The 16,768-nt window shown below is 38.5% G+C and overlaps 1 protein-coding gene across 1 annotated transcript; it reads right to left on the bottom strand.

Moving 5' to 3' along the window:
- Positions 1 to 1,188: 1,188 nt before the first annotated feature.
- Positions 1,189 to 16,180, bottom strand: LOC121645559 (probable G-protein coupled receptor 149). Its single transcript, XM_041994048.1, has 5 exons — positions 15,212 to 16,180; positions 13,212 to 13,392; positions 12,576 to 13,069; positions 6,137 to 6,280; positions 1,189 to 4,156 (listed from the first exon to the last, which is right to left on the bottom strand). The coding sequence occupies exons 1-5, from the start codon at positions 16,178 to 16,180 to the stop codon at positions 3,644 to 3,646; spliced, it is 2,301 nt and encodes a 766-aa protein (XP_041849982.1). The 3' UTR covers positions 1,189 to 3,643.
- Positions 16,181 to 16,768: the final 588 nt, after the last annotated feature.

Raw genomic sequence — 16,768 nt, 5'->3', positions numbered from 1 at the left:
CTGGCAGGATTGATCTCCAGTATCTCTCTGTCTTGCATTGGACTTGGACTATGTTGTGTAGAGCAGTGGTTCCCAACCTGGGGGGTTCGAGACCCCCAAGGGGTTCCCACAAAGGGCACAGGGGATCCCTGAGGCTTTGAACATTAAAGCCATTGTCATTAATGTCCACAAATTGTCCATATTTTAAGGGAAAAAGTAGGTCTATATACTCATTTAACTGTGGCTTTATCAAAGGACAGGACTCAGCCAGAATACATTATTTATGGTGAGAATCTTACTTTTGAAAGCTGAAAACCAAGCATGGTTTCAGTTCAGGGTGGAGTAAAGGGTTCATAGCATTTTAGTATATGCATGAAGGGGGTCCCTGAGGAAAAAAGGTTGGGAACCACTGGTGTAGAGGATGTGAAGAATCAGTCATTATGTTCAGCAGCTTATGCAGCATTCTTTACCGAACAAACAGCTCCAGTGACTCCAGTTTTCCCAAGCACAGAAGAGAACCTAACCCAGCATTTAGCAGGTGAGAGTCAGGGTACATCCTGGACAGATCACCAGTCTATAGCAGGTCCAACACAGAGAAACAAGAACCATTCACGCTCACACTCATTCCTAGGGAGAATTTAGAGTGACCTACTAACCTAACATGCACGTTGCATGTCTTTGGACGTTGGGAGGACGCTGGAGTACCCGGAGAGAACTCCCACATACGACCTCCACACAGAAAGGCAACTGTTCGAACCTTCCCCCAGCAGAGGCTCGAACTAGTGGCCTTGCTGCCTCACGGCAAGAAGGTCGCCCCTTCCATATTTTATAGTTTGTAGAAAAGTTAGATAAATATTTTAACTGGTCATCTGTGGTTAGCTTGTGTGGTCCTAAAGTAAATTCAAATAACAACTCTATGAGTAGTGTGTGATTTATTTATTAATGATATAAGCTGTATCATTTTTCCCTCTATCGAAGGGGGTGCCCTGAGATTTTTAATTCTATCATTTAATGGGTTAACGCTACTTATTTATTCATATTACTGCAGATTTTAATGCAGGCTATGTGCCCCTTCCTATTTCAGTGTAATCAGATGTTGTGAGTGGGAGGCAAATGCAATGGAATCAAAGTAAAATTATAAAACAGGAAAAGCTACAGGTCAAGACCATTAATAATCATAGGTTTCTTATTATTTAACCTTTTATTTTTGCTGCCACATACCTATTTTTTCTAATATTTTTCTTCAAATTTCTTTTCTGACCTTTCCCCCTCTTCTTCAGAGACAAAATCTGTCTGTTGTACACACGAACACAAAAGAATATTTCACAAAATCTTCCAACAACACAAGGGAATGGAGTTTTTCTTTTTTTTTTTACAGAGAATTTTGATTAACATAGAGCACAAAGCACAATAAAAATATCACACAGCTGTTGTGGATTCATCACTGCACTTTTCTTAGGGGCACAACATCCAATAATCTTACAATCAAGGTCAGCCTCTAAAGAAGTTAATTAATTCCTTCATTAACCTTATTTTATGTATAATGAATTCAATTTGGGAAGTTTGTATGTTACTGAATAAATCCAGAGTTGACATGAGTGATTAAACATTGTGCTTGTGTGTGTCCTAACTAACTTAATGAGGACAAGTAACATGTAATATATCATATAGTTAATGATAAAACTGCTGAACTGTAGTTCTGTGCAACACAGAGGAAATTCAGGGTGCAATTACTTCCTCTCTGTTAGAGCTCATTCATGGGCATACAACCCAAATTTACCGATTATAGTTTTTGGTAGCAGTCTCAAACATTTGTGGAAAAATCTAAGGTGTAGACTTCTCTAACATTGTTGGTCCCTTAGCATTGTGAAAAAAATTATGATTAATTTTGCTGTACATGCACTGAAATCTGTTGTGAGTCTCCCTCTTTCTGGTCTGAACTAACTTTCAGCCAGTTAATATTTCATTGCTTCTTCCTAGAGCTATTTGTTTTTTTGAAGGACTGCACAGAAGCCCTTCTCCCACAGAGAAATACCTAAAACACTTCAATCTGCATGGGATTAAATTGATGCAAATCCCCAGGTACTATCATGAATGGACCCTTATGCTGCAGAGACGAAGCCCTGCTCATACTGACTAACTTTGACAAAAAACAGCTTAAAAGGTTAACACAGAATAAAAATTTACATTCATCATTTTTCATATGCCTGTACATTATTTTCTCTTACATTTTACCCCAGAGTGCTTGAATTAAGAATGCATCTCAAAATTGTTGGCAGCAATTTCCTGGTATGAATCTTTAACGACAACAGTCACTGGGAGGATGGGAGCAGTGGCAGCTGATGAAGAGAAATCTCTAAGGGACTATTCGAAAGTCCAAACAGTACAGACTTAGTGATGAACCAAGTTAAAATACTGAATACAACTCCATAAAATAATTTGTAAAATTAGCCAACAGTGTCTATTTTACTACCATTTGCGCAAACAAATAATACATTTGTGTATTCAAGTATCGATGTATACACTGATATTATCTAAGAGAATAAAGATTTAAACACTTCTGATTTTCACAGTCCAGATAATTCAAAGCAGTGATAAAGAGCACAATACTATCAGTGGAAATTTATATCCAGTCCTGAATTTATATCCAGTCCTGAATTTATGCATGTAGAAAGCGAGAGGTCCTGGTGACTCACTGATTGGATGGGAAGTGAACTGAGCAGGCAGAGAAATGAGCCCCCAAAGTGGCTCTGGAATGTACATTCATGTGCTGCCTGCTAAAGTAAAATATGCACAGTCACTCATTTAAATTGCACCGAATGTGCACGAGGCAGAATAAAAATGTGTTCAGCATAAGCAACCCCTTAACCTCTCCTTTCATAATCACTGGCCTCCCCTTTCATTTTTCTCTCCTGCTGTTTCAGATTTTCAACAGCGTGTCTGATTTTATAGTAGCAACATGAATGGCATTAAACACCTTACACACAGCAGTCAGCGTAAAGGAAAAATAATAAATAAATTCAATTAAATAAATTATTTTTAGGGAAACATAAATACTTCTGTTGGCTGCCTGACACAAATACACCAATATTCTTATCCTTATGCACAACACACACTTGAATGAGTCAGACACATGGGTCAGGTGGCTCCTCCCCTTACATCTGAGTCATCAGTGATGTAGTCAACACACGCTGTTTGATATTAGATGAAATCAGACCATGGCCCCTCCTTTTCAACGTCTAAGTGAATTTTTCTCTTGCTGTATCTATCCCATGATGACAGGCTGCCATATGGTGCGAGTCTCTGCTGGAATACTGATGCACTGATGACCTTTTCCAGCAATCCAGTCTTTCTCTCTTGTTTTAACAGTTTTTTTACTGTCTGTCCTTTTATAGGCTTATCTACAGTATCTCTGTGTAATCTACAGATGGGTATATGTGTGATCTCACCATATTAACTAGAGAGGAAGTACAAGAGCAGGCAAGTAGACTATTATAATAGTCAAGCTGACTCTCTATATTGGTCACCTGTCAGCTTAGTTAAAGATTTTTCAGAAGGAAGTCAATTTTGAATGATTAGGACATGTTGTCTTACAGATTTTACTGGCTTGATTTGCTCTATCAACCCACTCTTAAGAGCCCACCCATTGTTTTCTGTGTCTAAGTCACTCTTCTCCCTCCCCTGCTTGCTTTCTGTAAGCCTCATTAAGCAGTTGTATATCCTCATGATACCCAAAGCTCTCCTGTGTCTGCCGCCGGCTATTCTGCCGGTGGGCTTCCACAGTGTCAGGTATAGTGATATTGATGGTCTCTGCTTCAGTGTTGCCGCTGCTGGGGATGAGCAGAGAGTAGGACGCTGTCTCACCCAGGTCGCAAGAGACAAAGCGGTTCTCCCTCCTAGAGTAACGGAGTGATGGGGAGCGGGCATGAGTGGAGGACTGGCTGATATTAGAGATGATAGAGACACTGTCCATTGCCTCCTCATTATCACAGATTTCCAGAACCTCAAGGTGGATCTTGACATTGGTGTCACCCACCCCAGCTCCTATCCCCATCCCCATGCCGATCTCCATGTTCATTCCTACACAGCTGACATTCACATCCCCAGCCTGGCATCCAGATGCTGTATCCTCTGCACTGGGTTCATGGCCAACAGATTTGGAGCGATACACTTCCACCTTTAAAGCAAAGACATTCATTATACAAGGTATTTATACAGTTTAAAGACTTTGAACTACATTCACAACAATAATTGTTTTAGTTTCATCATGGTTTATATTGACATTCTTAAACTGTATCAAATTTCATATGATATCTAATACAGAGAAGTCTCCTACCCAAAAAATACCTTTCTTATGGATGCAATAATGACCTATAATTATTTTAAAAGAAAAGGGTTATGAGAGCAACTGCAGGCGAAACACCAAAATAGCATTGTAAACGAAATATATAACATGGAAAGAATACCTTTCTCCCAGAACCTGAACGTAAATAAATTCAATGACTACTGGAAGAAATGGAAGACTTGCGCACCCTCACAATAAAAATGAAATATACATGCAATGATACGACTATAAACTAAGGTGTGTGTTGCATATCACACTGATGTAGGTGTTGATACTGTATGTGTTTATGTCTGTGTAGGTAATGGAACGGGAAATGTAGCTATCCTCTGAGGCTGATATAAGTAAACCTACTCTCTAATCTTAACAAAGAGATACAGTCCATAACAATACCAAAATAGAAATTCACTTCACCCTATGTAAAAGTCTATAAATGCCAAGCTACTCTTAGACCACACTGTTATTTATTGATGGCTTCTCTTAACAATTTGTGCCTGTTCTGATTGTTTCTGTTTGTTTACTGATCTATATTGGTGTTGTTTGTATGTATGAAAACAATAAAAAATAAAATATAAAAAAAAAAGAAACACCAAATTAGAATTTATTAATGTGATGGTAACCTTGTAGGAAGAAAAAAACAAAAAACCATATAACATGAAGACATATTTTTTCTTAACCCCAAGCAAGTAAAATTATTGCCTACACACAACCAGGTAGTGATAATGTCATTTTATTTTGGATGTTGTGCTACATTCAACTCCTCCATAACAGAACTTTGTGACTGGTTAAGGCAAACATCTGAGGAGGAAGTTTGCATTCATGCAGAAATGGTTGTATATGTTGTATTTCTCTTATGTTACCCTAGAGGCAGAAGACCCTAGAGGTCTTCTTGTTTGTTTTTCAGGGTATGAATAAGCAGACTGTTTGGTTGTTTTGCTTAGTATACATATTGCTCATAATGCATTTGTTACAATCAAATGCCACTGGCTTAGCTTTGTAAAAAGACCAGAGACAGGGAAATCATGATCTCATAGAACTGATTTTTTAGAATAGATTTTTTAAAGCAACAACATTTTGGATATTTTGCCATTTTTTATGTGACATTAACCATTTTAAAATGATTATATAAGGAATATCAGAAAAAAAAATGAGGCAGAATTGGACCAAAATGGCAAGCAGGTTAGGTTTAGGCGGGAGCTTGTCTCTGCACAATTTAAATTAGTATAGACTGTATAGGTTAAAATGACAAAAGGAATCTAAACTAAAACAAGAAATTATTAGCATGTTAAAACTGAGCACAAATGTTTCCGGGCTTTAACCAAAAAGTTTTAGGACCTATCCAGGAAACTGCTGCTTAAACTTAAACAAGTTATGATGCCTAAACCTAACCAAAAGTGAATGAATAAGAATCATTTTTGGGGGGGTCCTGTTGCCTCCATCAGTGTATATAAACCTGTAAATAAGAATAGATGGTTCTATTTTTTTATTTTGTCAGTCGGATACAAAAACTGTAAGACAGAATTCCATAAATGTTGGTGTAAAGGTGGAATATGGGTAACCTGGGTATCTAATGGAAAAGAAAAAAAGCAATAAGCACGTTTGGAAAATGGAGTGTGAGTGTATGTTGTGTTTGTGGATGGGGAAATTATAAATCTATCATGGAAAACTTTGTAGAATCTAAATAAGAATAAATAATGACAAGTGCATACATTTGCAAAATGTCAACCTGTCCCTTTAATGAAGTGATATGAACAGGAGCTACAGCCTGCCTTCCTAAAATGTTTTTGGAAACGAGATTGGGGTGAGGGACATTACCTTCTTGGCATTGTTGGGGGAAATTTTGAGACCATCACTGCTGACCTCATAAGTAGAAAGAGACAGCGTCTTGCCTGTGGGTGCCTGCAGAGACACAGTGCCCTGAAAGGCACACAAAGGGATTGACAGACCACCTGATGACCGCTGCAAAGAAAAGGAAAACCAAAAAAAAAATAAAAAAAAATAAAGCTTAGTATCTGGCACAATATGTTCAGTTACATATTATAGTAGTTCTTCCTACTTCAGAAACAGATAAAATTATTAGACTGTTTTGTCTCACAGCTAACATTTAGGACTGCCATCACCACAAAGGCATGTATATAATTCATGGTGTCATTAATACTCTGTTTAGTTGAATTTGTTGATTGATCTATTATCTATATGCATATCTGCAGCAGACAGTAATCCAACACGAACCATGCTACAAGGCCTGCTGTCTGTGTTGAAATAATAATGTTCTGCAGTTAAGAAAATGCAGTAACAAAGTCATTAATTAAGAAAAAGATTAACAATATAGCATATTCTGGAACCAGTAAAACATACTCTGAATAAATACTAATTTAGCTTTCAGACAATATTCCTATCTGCTTCTACAAACAGAGACTGCTCTTACTATAATGTCTCTTCAAAGAAAGAACAAAAGGAAATTGGATCCCTTTATTTACCGTTAATTATAACGATGGATAAGATTTATGTTGCCTTTATTGCTGAGGGCACTCAAAGTGCTTACATTGGATCCATTATTTATCCACTCCTCATTGAAACTTGGTGATGGTAAGCTACATGTGGAGCCACAGCTGCCCTGGGGCAAACTGAGAGAGACATGGCAGCCAATGTACATGGTCTCTTCGACCAACAACATAAAAAACATTCATACACCAGCAATGCCAACACTGGAGGCAAGGAGGGTAACGTGTCTTGCCCAAGGACAATGACAGATGCCTGGGGTAGTGGGCTTCAAACTGCCAGCCTTCCATTTATTGAATGACCTGCTGTACTATCTGAATCACTGTCGCCCCACACTTCAATGTCAGATTGATGCAGAACCTAATGCATAGCATCCCAGCAATCTGAGATGTACCTCCCAAGACTTTAACTACATGTTGCAGCAACGTATACAGCTGTAGCTGGTCCAGTTAATGTGTGTAATCACATCACACTAACTTGCTGCAACACAAATATAAATTAAATGGAATGTAACTGAGGTAGGTTTGCTAGTAATAATATTACAAAACTTGTTTGCTCGCAGCTGTTTTCTAAAAAGTTCTGCCAGTCTATGCAAAGACTCGGATCAAAGCTCATTCACACTGTATCTTCCAGCATCTTCAATATTTTCTGTGTTGAAACAGCTTAATTAAAAACCTGAGTGACACAGCTCTTGTTTTTAGTTACCAATGACTGAGCAGTGTGAGAAACATGTAGCATCAGCAAAGGTCAGCTGTAGGCCATCTATCTTTCATTTAAGCATGAAACTGATGCTTCTCCTGTTATGAAAAGTCAAAATCACTGCCATTAGCTTAGCTCATTATTGTCAATAACTACATAGTCTAGTGCTTATTCAGAATAACAATGGCAAATACATTGTTGCATCTCATTCATGATGTTACAGTAATTATGCTTCAATTGTGCCTAGGATGTCAATAGCAGGGAGATGAATGTGTTGACCATTTCTACCCCATGACGCTTACATGTAAGAGCCTTATCAACGATCACTGCTGCTGAAATAAGATATCAGGCCTCCAGGGATATAGAAGCTAACACAGACGTTTTAAGTTTGCAGCAAAATCACAGCAGCAGGACTGATAAGCCATGTAGCTTTTATCAACTCAGTTTATTTGAATAGCCTATATTTTAGTTTGATGCATCAGCTATATTTCCTCTGGGCTCCTCTTTAAAATAGTTTTTTTTAAGCTACATGGCTCACATTTTCCTGTCATATGTGTATGTAAGTATATTTTGTTCTAAGTTGCTTCAGAGGACATGAAAGTTAGCTTCTGTCAAGATGATGTGAGGCTATCAGTATTGCTGGCAAAAGAAGAAAAACCCTTGGTTTCAACAGTGGGGAAACTGTGGCAAGTCTCATTATGTCTCTAATTTATTTATTTCAGTTAAGTGTAATTATCTAATTGTGAGCTTGATGCACAACAGAAACAAAGTGGATGTCAATCTTTTGTCCTTTCTGGCTCTATCTGTTTTTCCAGCATTGTGTTTATATTATTCTAAATGAATAACAACAGCAAGTAAAGTCTGCAATGTTGGGCTAAAAACACATTGTAAGGTAGAATAAATGATGCACAGACTCTACCAATGTGGAAAGCATAATGCTGTAGTTATGTAAAGCTGCAATTCTGTAGATTATTTTGATTTAAATGTATGTGATGTGAATATAAAAATCTCTGTGGAGCATTTCATCACTGTGCTGCTTTGGCTCCAGACAGATAAACAACATTATTGAATTAAATGCTATGGGAGTATTTTTGCTCTTTAAAGGATGAATCTGAATTATAATGCAGAGTCGATATGGGCCAATACAAATCTTTTGTGATATGTCTTTAAAGTGCTTGAGGGCATGTCATGATAGGTAAAAATGTCCCTTGCACCCATACAGACATCAGGATTTATCAGAAGAATTTAAACTTAACTTAATTAATTAAAATTCCCATAAACCTTAGCAGCACTTTGTGTTTGACATGCATAATAAAATCACACATGATTTTAAGGGTCAACTACTTACTATGAATATGCAGCAGTACTTTAAGGTATTTAGTGTTCTAAATTACCAGCAAAGTCTTACAGGAGTTTCTAAAACGTATTATCAGATTTAAAATCACATTCTTCAATCCTACTGATGCATGCATAACTGATGCACCCTGTTACCTTAACAAGTCCATGGAGATATTTGCTGACATGTTACATATGTGCAAAACTCTAAAAAATCTTGGAGGTATTCCACATAGAGGGAGAACTTGTAAATTAAATGCAACACTCATTATTACAAGTGTGCTTGTTTCAAGTTAAACCTCAGGAGTTCTACAGCCTAAGAAGATGTCATTGTTTATATTGATATTGTCACAGTCTTGCATTGGTTTTCTATTGGTGGTTTTCCTTCTGAGTTTAGGTTAGGAAGGGCAAGCTGTGGATTCTCCTCTTGGGGTGGAGTTGGCATGATGGCTTTCCAAGTGTCCCAGCTATTTCTCTTAAGCCTTGTCACAGAGTTCCTCATAAGAACTGACTTGTGCAGCCACTCTTTGTCAGATTCTCTGCTTCACTGTGGTAATTACACCATTTCATGCAACCTCTGTATGAAGATTTAGCCTCCATGTAACTTTAACTTTTTCTGTATTTCTTCAGTGTTGCTTATCTGTTCAAAAGTGGCTCATTCATCTTCTCTCCGACAGGTCTCCTTCACATAAGCCAAGTTCAGCCAAAGTCCCCTGTGGAATACAAAGCTTAGCCATTCACCCGTTTGTCCAACCCCTGTGACTCCAGCACCTGCCAAGGACAACCAACCCAGAGGTAGTTGCAGCCCTGGATATCCTTTTTTATTTTTTTAATTTTTAATAAATTGCAGGGGGAAAAAATGTCTCCTTTGGTCTTGGCTTAGATTCTACCATTTATCACCGGTTCTGGCTATGACACATATTGCACATTTGTATTGGGATGGCAGTAAATTTGGATATAATTGTGCTGCCTAAATTCTTATAATTCTTATTATGGTGACTGGTGAATTGGGGAGCTTTGTAGCTACAGAAGCTACAGAAAATCTGACAAAATCTTCTAAATCTTCACTGTGTGTGAACTTTTTAAATAGAAACCTAATAAAAAGGTGCTTTGCTGTTTTTGCAAAACATAAACGCTCTGCCACCACAACAAAACTACTACGCAGAAATATAACATGCAACAATGCTCCTATTTGTCTTCTGTGATAAATTTAGCTCACTTCTTTTACAGTGGCACTTTTATCACAAAAGTCCAAAACTAGACTGAGTTGACTGGAGACAGAGTCAGAACAACTTCTGGAAACTTCAACATCAGTGAATCTTCAGCAGACTGATCACTCCTCATAGCTTTATTGTAGATTTCACAAAGTGTAGCAAATTAACCAAAAGTTTAACCAAAGTTTAAGTTAAGTAAACAGATACAAAAAATGTTAGATTTATTGTTTTACAACACAAATAAAATTTATTAACTCCATTTGTGTTGTATTTTTCATCCTCCTCAAGCCTTGCTTCTGAGAACATTAATTATTATTATTATTATTATTATTATTTTACAGCTTTGGCTGAATTCTTCGAAAAGGAAATGGATTTCAGTGCCTTCCATCTGATTGCACATTAGGCTCCTTTTCCCCGTGGGGAAAAGCCTTGTGAGTGCACCCCCAGCTCTTTGCTCGCTAACAAAGCATAAAGTCACAGAGAGGGTAAATATGTTCTTAGGCTCTAATTCCACTTCTCCCTGTGGATGCTGAAGGCCAGAGGGTCTGATTGTGAGGAGAAAAGACACTGTGTAATGACATCTAGTCTGCTAATGAGGAACAAAACACAGCCATGAGAAACATAAAGCACAAAGTATTTCATTTTGGCTTTCATCTGTTGTTTGGCTTTGTGTGTGTCTATACAGTGATGTTTGGTTGGCTATGTTTGTGAGGGCTGTGGTTGTGAGCTAATTTTTATCTTTGTATCTTATTGTTGATTTGGGGGTTTGCTAGATGCCTGGAGCTTAATTCTACTGTTTATTTTCTTTGCTGTTAGGCCACGTTTTCATGTTTGTTTGCAAATGATCTGCATTTGTGCACATACATACTGTACTTGTATTTCCACATTTACAGACTTCAATCAATGAATAAACCCTAAGGAGACATAATACACAAGACTTTGCTATCAATAAACTCAGAAGTAGGACAGACACACACACATATACACACAAGCCAGAAGTGAGCATCTAATATTTGTACATGATGCAAAGTGAGTGCCAAAGCCAAGCTGTAGAAGCATGCTTCATGGATTTTCCACCCTCTGGTGATTTTTAAACCAAAACATTTCAAACTTATAAGTGGAGCAGGGAAAGAAAATAGGACAGACCGTGATGTGGTGTCTTCACATGTTTCGCGTGAACACGTTTACATGCGTTTCCACGTCTACTCTGAGTTTGTGGTGTGAAACAGGCTCATGGTGTAGTGTTTTTTTTTTTCCTGAAAAGCTACATGCTGGTTCTGAAGGTTAAGCCTGTAGCTGTTCTGCTGTTTTCAGGAGCAGAGAGAAGCTGATCTATCATCTGTGTCTGTTATCTCCACTCTCAGGATGCATTAATCATTAGCTTTTCTTTGTTTTTACTTCTCTGTTCGTGTTTAACAGTTCAATTGGGTCTCATGAAATACAAAGAGAATCAAGCTTCTGCTATTATGAGACCAAAGAGCGTCAACAACAGAGAAAGAAATAAATCCAAAATGGACAAGTGGATAGTGTTTAGGTCAATGTGCCTGCAGCAAACTGCCTCAGCCTCCCTGTTTGACTTTTTAACCACTGGATAGAGTTGCATATTGATTGGCTTTATGAACACAACTAGGGGTCTTGGCAGAAAGACAACAATGCATTATGTAGCATAGACTGAATAGATAAAGAGGTCTTAGCTGAAGCTAAAGTATGAATCAAAAATTGTTTCATGGAAAATCAGGCATGCAGAGCATTCATACAAATAATGAAACTGTCAGATTTTTTAAATTTAATTATTTTAAATCTATAAATAGTGCTCTTATTGATCCTACCCTTATTAAACTGACCAAGCTTAGTCCATTAATTGGTCTAAACCATGTGTGGTGGTCTAGTTTTAGAGTCTTGGGGCAGTAATGAATGCATTTCTGGCTTTGAAAGCCAGGTGTGCATCTGATAGTATCTTGATCAGTTGCTCTGTTAATCAGAATCTGTTGAGGCTCAGCACAAATAAAGATGTGCAGGGAAAACAGAGGAGGGAAGAATATATAAAAGATGAGATTTCAACCATTATCTGAATCAAATGCACAGCTTTCTGTCTGTCAGTGAGATTATAAAGAGAAATGTTTAGAGATCTGGAGAAACCCAGAGAGAAACAGACCGACAAACAGAAAGTCTTACAAACACTTCTTTAAAGCATGGCTTTAAACTGGGTGCTTTGGCAACGCAGCAGTAAATTTCCTTTTGAATACATTGTAAGCAGAGAGTGCTAGACTGAAATTGTAACCACAGTCCTGAGATACAAATCACTCCTAAATGATCACCTCACTATATGTAGCAAGATAAAGAAGCTGTTATTAAATTACTTGATGTAAGCAGTAAAGTCAGCATGTGGAATAATCAATTCATGTCAACCACAAACTACAGAACACCTGATACAAATTACTTAATTTTTTAAGTAACGGTTTGAGATCAGTTTAATTAACTGGACAACCTGAACAGTAATTTACCTGTCTGGGCGTTCTTTCTGATTTGCTCCTGCACCACTCCCAGTCTGTCAACTCAATTTTCCGACACTCCTCATGTGACAGCCTCCGTTCTGGCCCATCAAACACTGACGATGTGTCAATGATACTGTGATCCCGATGATGAGAGGGCAGCGAGGGGACGCAGTGGAATTCCTCATCATCCTCGTGGTTCTCATGGCGGATTGCAGGACAGTCAGCCAGCGCCTCCCCTCCACCAGCCACTGACTCCAGAAGGCCTGCATGAGAGGAGCTGTCCACTGGGTGTGAGGTGCTGAAATCAAAATTGGGACCCAGCCTGGAGAGTCCTCCACTTTCTGATGCATCAAGGCGGTTATTTGGGAAGTCACAGTTAAAAAGGCTATGATAAGTGGGCTTTTCTATGGGAGGGCTGCTCTGAGACTTGGCGGCATGCGACAATTTGTACACCCCATAGCCTTGGTGGAAGGAAAGGTTGAACTCAAATCTTCTTTTCATCACTGTAAAGAAGACAAAATGGGAATAATTTAATTACACCCTCAGACCACAAAAAAGAAAGCTCATTGAAAAATATGTTCAAGGATTTACTTTGTAAAGATACACTGATGGCACATCATTAGCAAATGTTATCATCATCTATACCTGAGGGTTCCTGTGTTGGATCTTGTTTGCAGTTAATGAAGCAGCCACATGGCATGTGGATCCAACGCTCAGACAGCACGAACAGCGGTGTGACCGCAGGTGCAAGCAGAGTAAAAAAGAAGCTCAGAGTCTCCAGGGAGGCGCTGCGTGCATTTACTGCATGCCGTATGAGTACCAAAGTCTGTGAGTGAAAGGCAAGAGAAAATTAATTCACAAAGAAGTCAGTGATTCAAAATATATATGGAAGGAGACACAGCGATCAGAGGAAATTACACAAACACTCACTCACACTGAGCTTGTTTGGCTTTTCTTTTTCTTGTGCTTTTATCTAAACATATTGATTGTGTCTGAGCCAAAACACAACACAAATAGAAACACTGGATGCAATATTAAAATTTACTAGCGTAAACACTCTTAGAAATTTAGAGTGTTCTTTGAAAACAGTGTTTATTGATCCAACAACAGGTGTAGACTTCAACTTACCAACATGCTAAAAACTTTCAATAAAACATAAGGGAGCGAGTCTTAGATGATTTATCTCTTGAAGTTGTTTATTTAAGAAAAAAAAAATCTATTCCATAGGAAAAAAACATACTTTATATTTATATAGTTTCTTATATAAGATATGTTGACATTTCCAACATTTATCATTCTGCAGTTGTATTCGTCCATCTCTGTGTTGATTCTGTACATTTCTAACTATAACCTCAAACCTTTAGAAATGTAATAAATCATTAGTGCAAAATGAAAAAAAAAAAATCTATTTTTTCATGATAAAACTAAATATTAGAAGAAGGGGAATCCTCATTAGATGCCTAAAAAGTCCTGGCATAAATTTCTAACCTCAAGTAAAATTCTATGGTGCTTCTCAAAGTTGTCCCCAAAAAAGGGCATCTTTATGTATCAACAATAATCAAAAGGTATTTTATTGATTGATTTATTTATCTTTTATTACTAAAGGAGTGGAAAAGAATGCACAATTTCAAGATCCCACTCAACAATTCTTTGAACGTCATCATAATCCTTTAAAGCTAATAGCACATCAGTCAGTCAGTCAGTCAGTCAGTCAGTCAGTCAGCCTTCATTTCTAAAGTACTTTTTCATTAAAAACACTTCACATAGCCAGTAACAAAAGAAAGAAAAATAAATCCATCTTTACCCATCAAAATATGCCACAGTTCACACATACACACACACTTGCACACACACGAACAGACAAATGTCCATAGAATGATGTTCTGTGCAGGTTCTGTCTTAACCTAGGACGCTAAAAAACTGGAATGGAAAAATTGGTATCCAAGACATGAGTTAAATATTAAAACAAGTTAATTATTTAATTAGTAATTAAATGCATTGGTAAAACACCATCACAAAATAATAAACCAATATTAAGAAAAGAGACTAAGACAGAAATACTTGTAAGTAAAATACCAGTACAAATTAAAGATATTCAATCAAAGGCTTTAATTAAAAGGTAAGTCTTATAAACAAACAAGAACAGAAATGGTGGTTAGATTTATAAATGTGATGTATTTCAAACTTGTGCCAAATTAGAGGCTCTGTTAACTTTCGTTCATCTTTTAATTTATTTTGTGGATGAGCACAGATGGTAGGAACCATCCCCTTATCCCCTCATCCCCTTTTGTGGAAAAGGGGCTGCTAAAACCACACAGTTCTGCTTTTTTTCCCTCTAATAAACTAAAAAAAAGGCTGCATGTGTTTTGAGGGGAACAATGAATTTAGTTTAAAGGGATTTAATTTGTATTCTTAAATACATGGGGAGATGTTACCAACTGGATTGAAGTTTGGAGTTTAATGAATTTTCAATGTGTCACTACAACTAAAGTCACATAGTTGTTTGTAAATGACATTTTTCACACAAAATATTTAATTCCTCCCCATTAAAAGCCCACTAAACATGGTGTTGCCTGGTATTCTAGAGTAATTTGTTTGCTTCTATTACTTTCAGTCACCCTATGTATATTTGTCTTGTTGCTTACCATCATGGGCATCCATAAAATAACCCGGACGATGGCCAGAATCATGGAGAAGCGCTTTTGTGCAAACACCACTGGTGTATCTCCGACAGCCGATGCCTTCAGCACTCCAACAGACACTGGGGACACACTGCTCTCCTCTTTCTCCCTGACCTCTGTCCCGCACGAACTTGGGCTCAGTTCGTTGTACGCACCCAAACTTTTGTTCAAACTGTGCCTGGAGCAGGACTGGATATCACAAAGAGGAGTGGACCCACTTAACCCCCTCGCCATATCCAAGTAACTCGGGTACAGTAAAGTCCTCTGGGGTTCTCTGGAGCATAGCAGCTCATAGGTGAGTGAGATAAAGAAAAACAGCATACCGAAAAAGCACAGGAAATACAAAGAAAAAAGCAGCAGGATGTAAAAACTGTCACTCTCTGGGAAACACCCGAGAGAAGCCGGCGTAAAGCTGCCCCAGCCGCACAGAGGTAACACACTAACGGCCAGGCTGACCGCCCACACACCGGCAACAGCCCACATCACTCTCAGGGGCCGACGGACAGATTGAAGCACTCCAAATCTCTTGGTGACATAAAAAGTGTATGCTGCTATGAGACAAGCCTTCATGTTGCTAGAAACACCCTGGAATACGTACAGAAGTCCAGATACAGTGCACAGGCTGCTCGACCCCTCACCTCCACGCGTCTCCCACTGAAGGAGTATGAACAAGGACAGGGGGATCACGCTAAGCAGGTCGTCCACCGACATGGAAGCCACAATGACACACAGGGAGGTTTTTCTCCTCATCCGGATGAGAGAGAGCAGCGAATAAACACCTCCGACCAAAGTAGCAGCGGCGATGGTTACGCACAAACCGAAAAGAAGCAGGCGAGTGTGCTTCTCCATCCTGAAGTGGTCTGTTGTGTCATAGCTGCCTGTGTAAAGGTAGCTCTGGTTCGGCGCCGGGGAGCTGTGGTGCGTCGTGGACATCTTCGGGAAATAATTTTCCTCTTCTTTTTGGGCACTTTTTAATTAGTCAAACCACTCATTCGCTTGTTAAGTTCAACGCTGTGTGAATATGTGGAGATGGCACAGCATGCCCAGCGTTAAAACAGAGAGAAAAATAGAAAGAAATGAAATCGTGTGTCGACGATGAAGGGTTGCAAAACGCACAACCCCTCAGTGATCCATTCTGGGACGCACGCGGAACCAGACCTTTCTGGTCCCCTGGATGTAGAGCTTGTACCGTGTTGGCAGGCACGAGTGTTCCCCGTTCAAACGGCTTAACAAGAGCCTCTCTCGTTTCCAGTAGCCGGTTTACGCGCTTTCGTCATCACCCTTTCCCTTCACTGCCACCCTCGATGAGTGGCATTAGTCTTAACTGCATACAAATGAGATGAAAAGAAGTGTTCAAAGGGAGCAGCAATTTGTGCCCAATTTTATTTGAAAACACCACGTATACAGTCGGTCTTTGCAGGGCAGTTTCAGCACATTATAAACGTTTCATTGTTTTTGTTTTAATCATACGTTTTTAAAACCTTTTGAGTTAAATTGAATCAGAAAACCAAAAATCAGGAT

This window comes from Melanotaenia boesemani, chromosome 9, assembly GCF_017639745.1.
Source record: "Melanotaenia boesemani isolate fMelBoe1 chromosome 9, fMelBoe1.pri, whole genome shotgun sequence".
NCBI lineage: Eukaryota > Metazoa > Chordata > Actinopteri > Atheriniformes > Melanotaeniidae > Melanotaenia > Melanotaenia boesemani.
The sequence above is the reverse complement of the archived record's forward strand: the minus strand, read 5'-3'. Positions and strand labels throughout refer to the sequence as shown.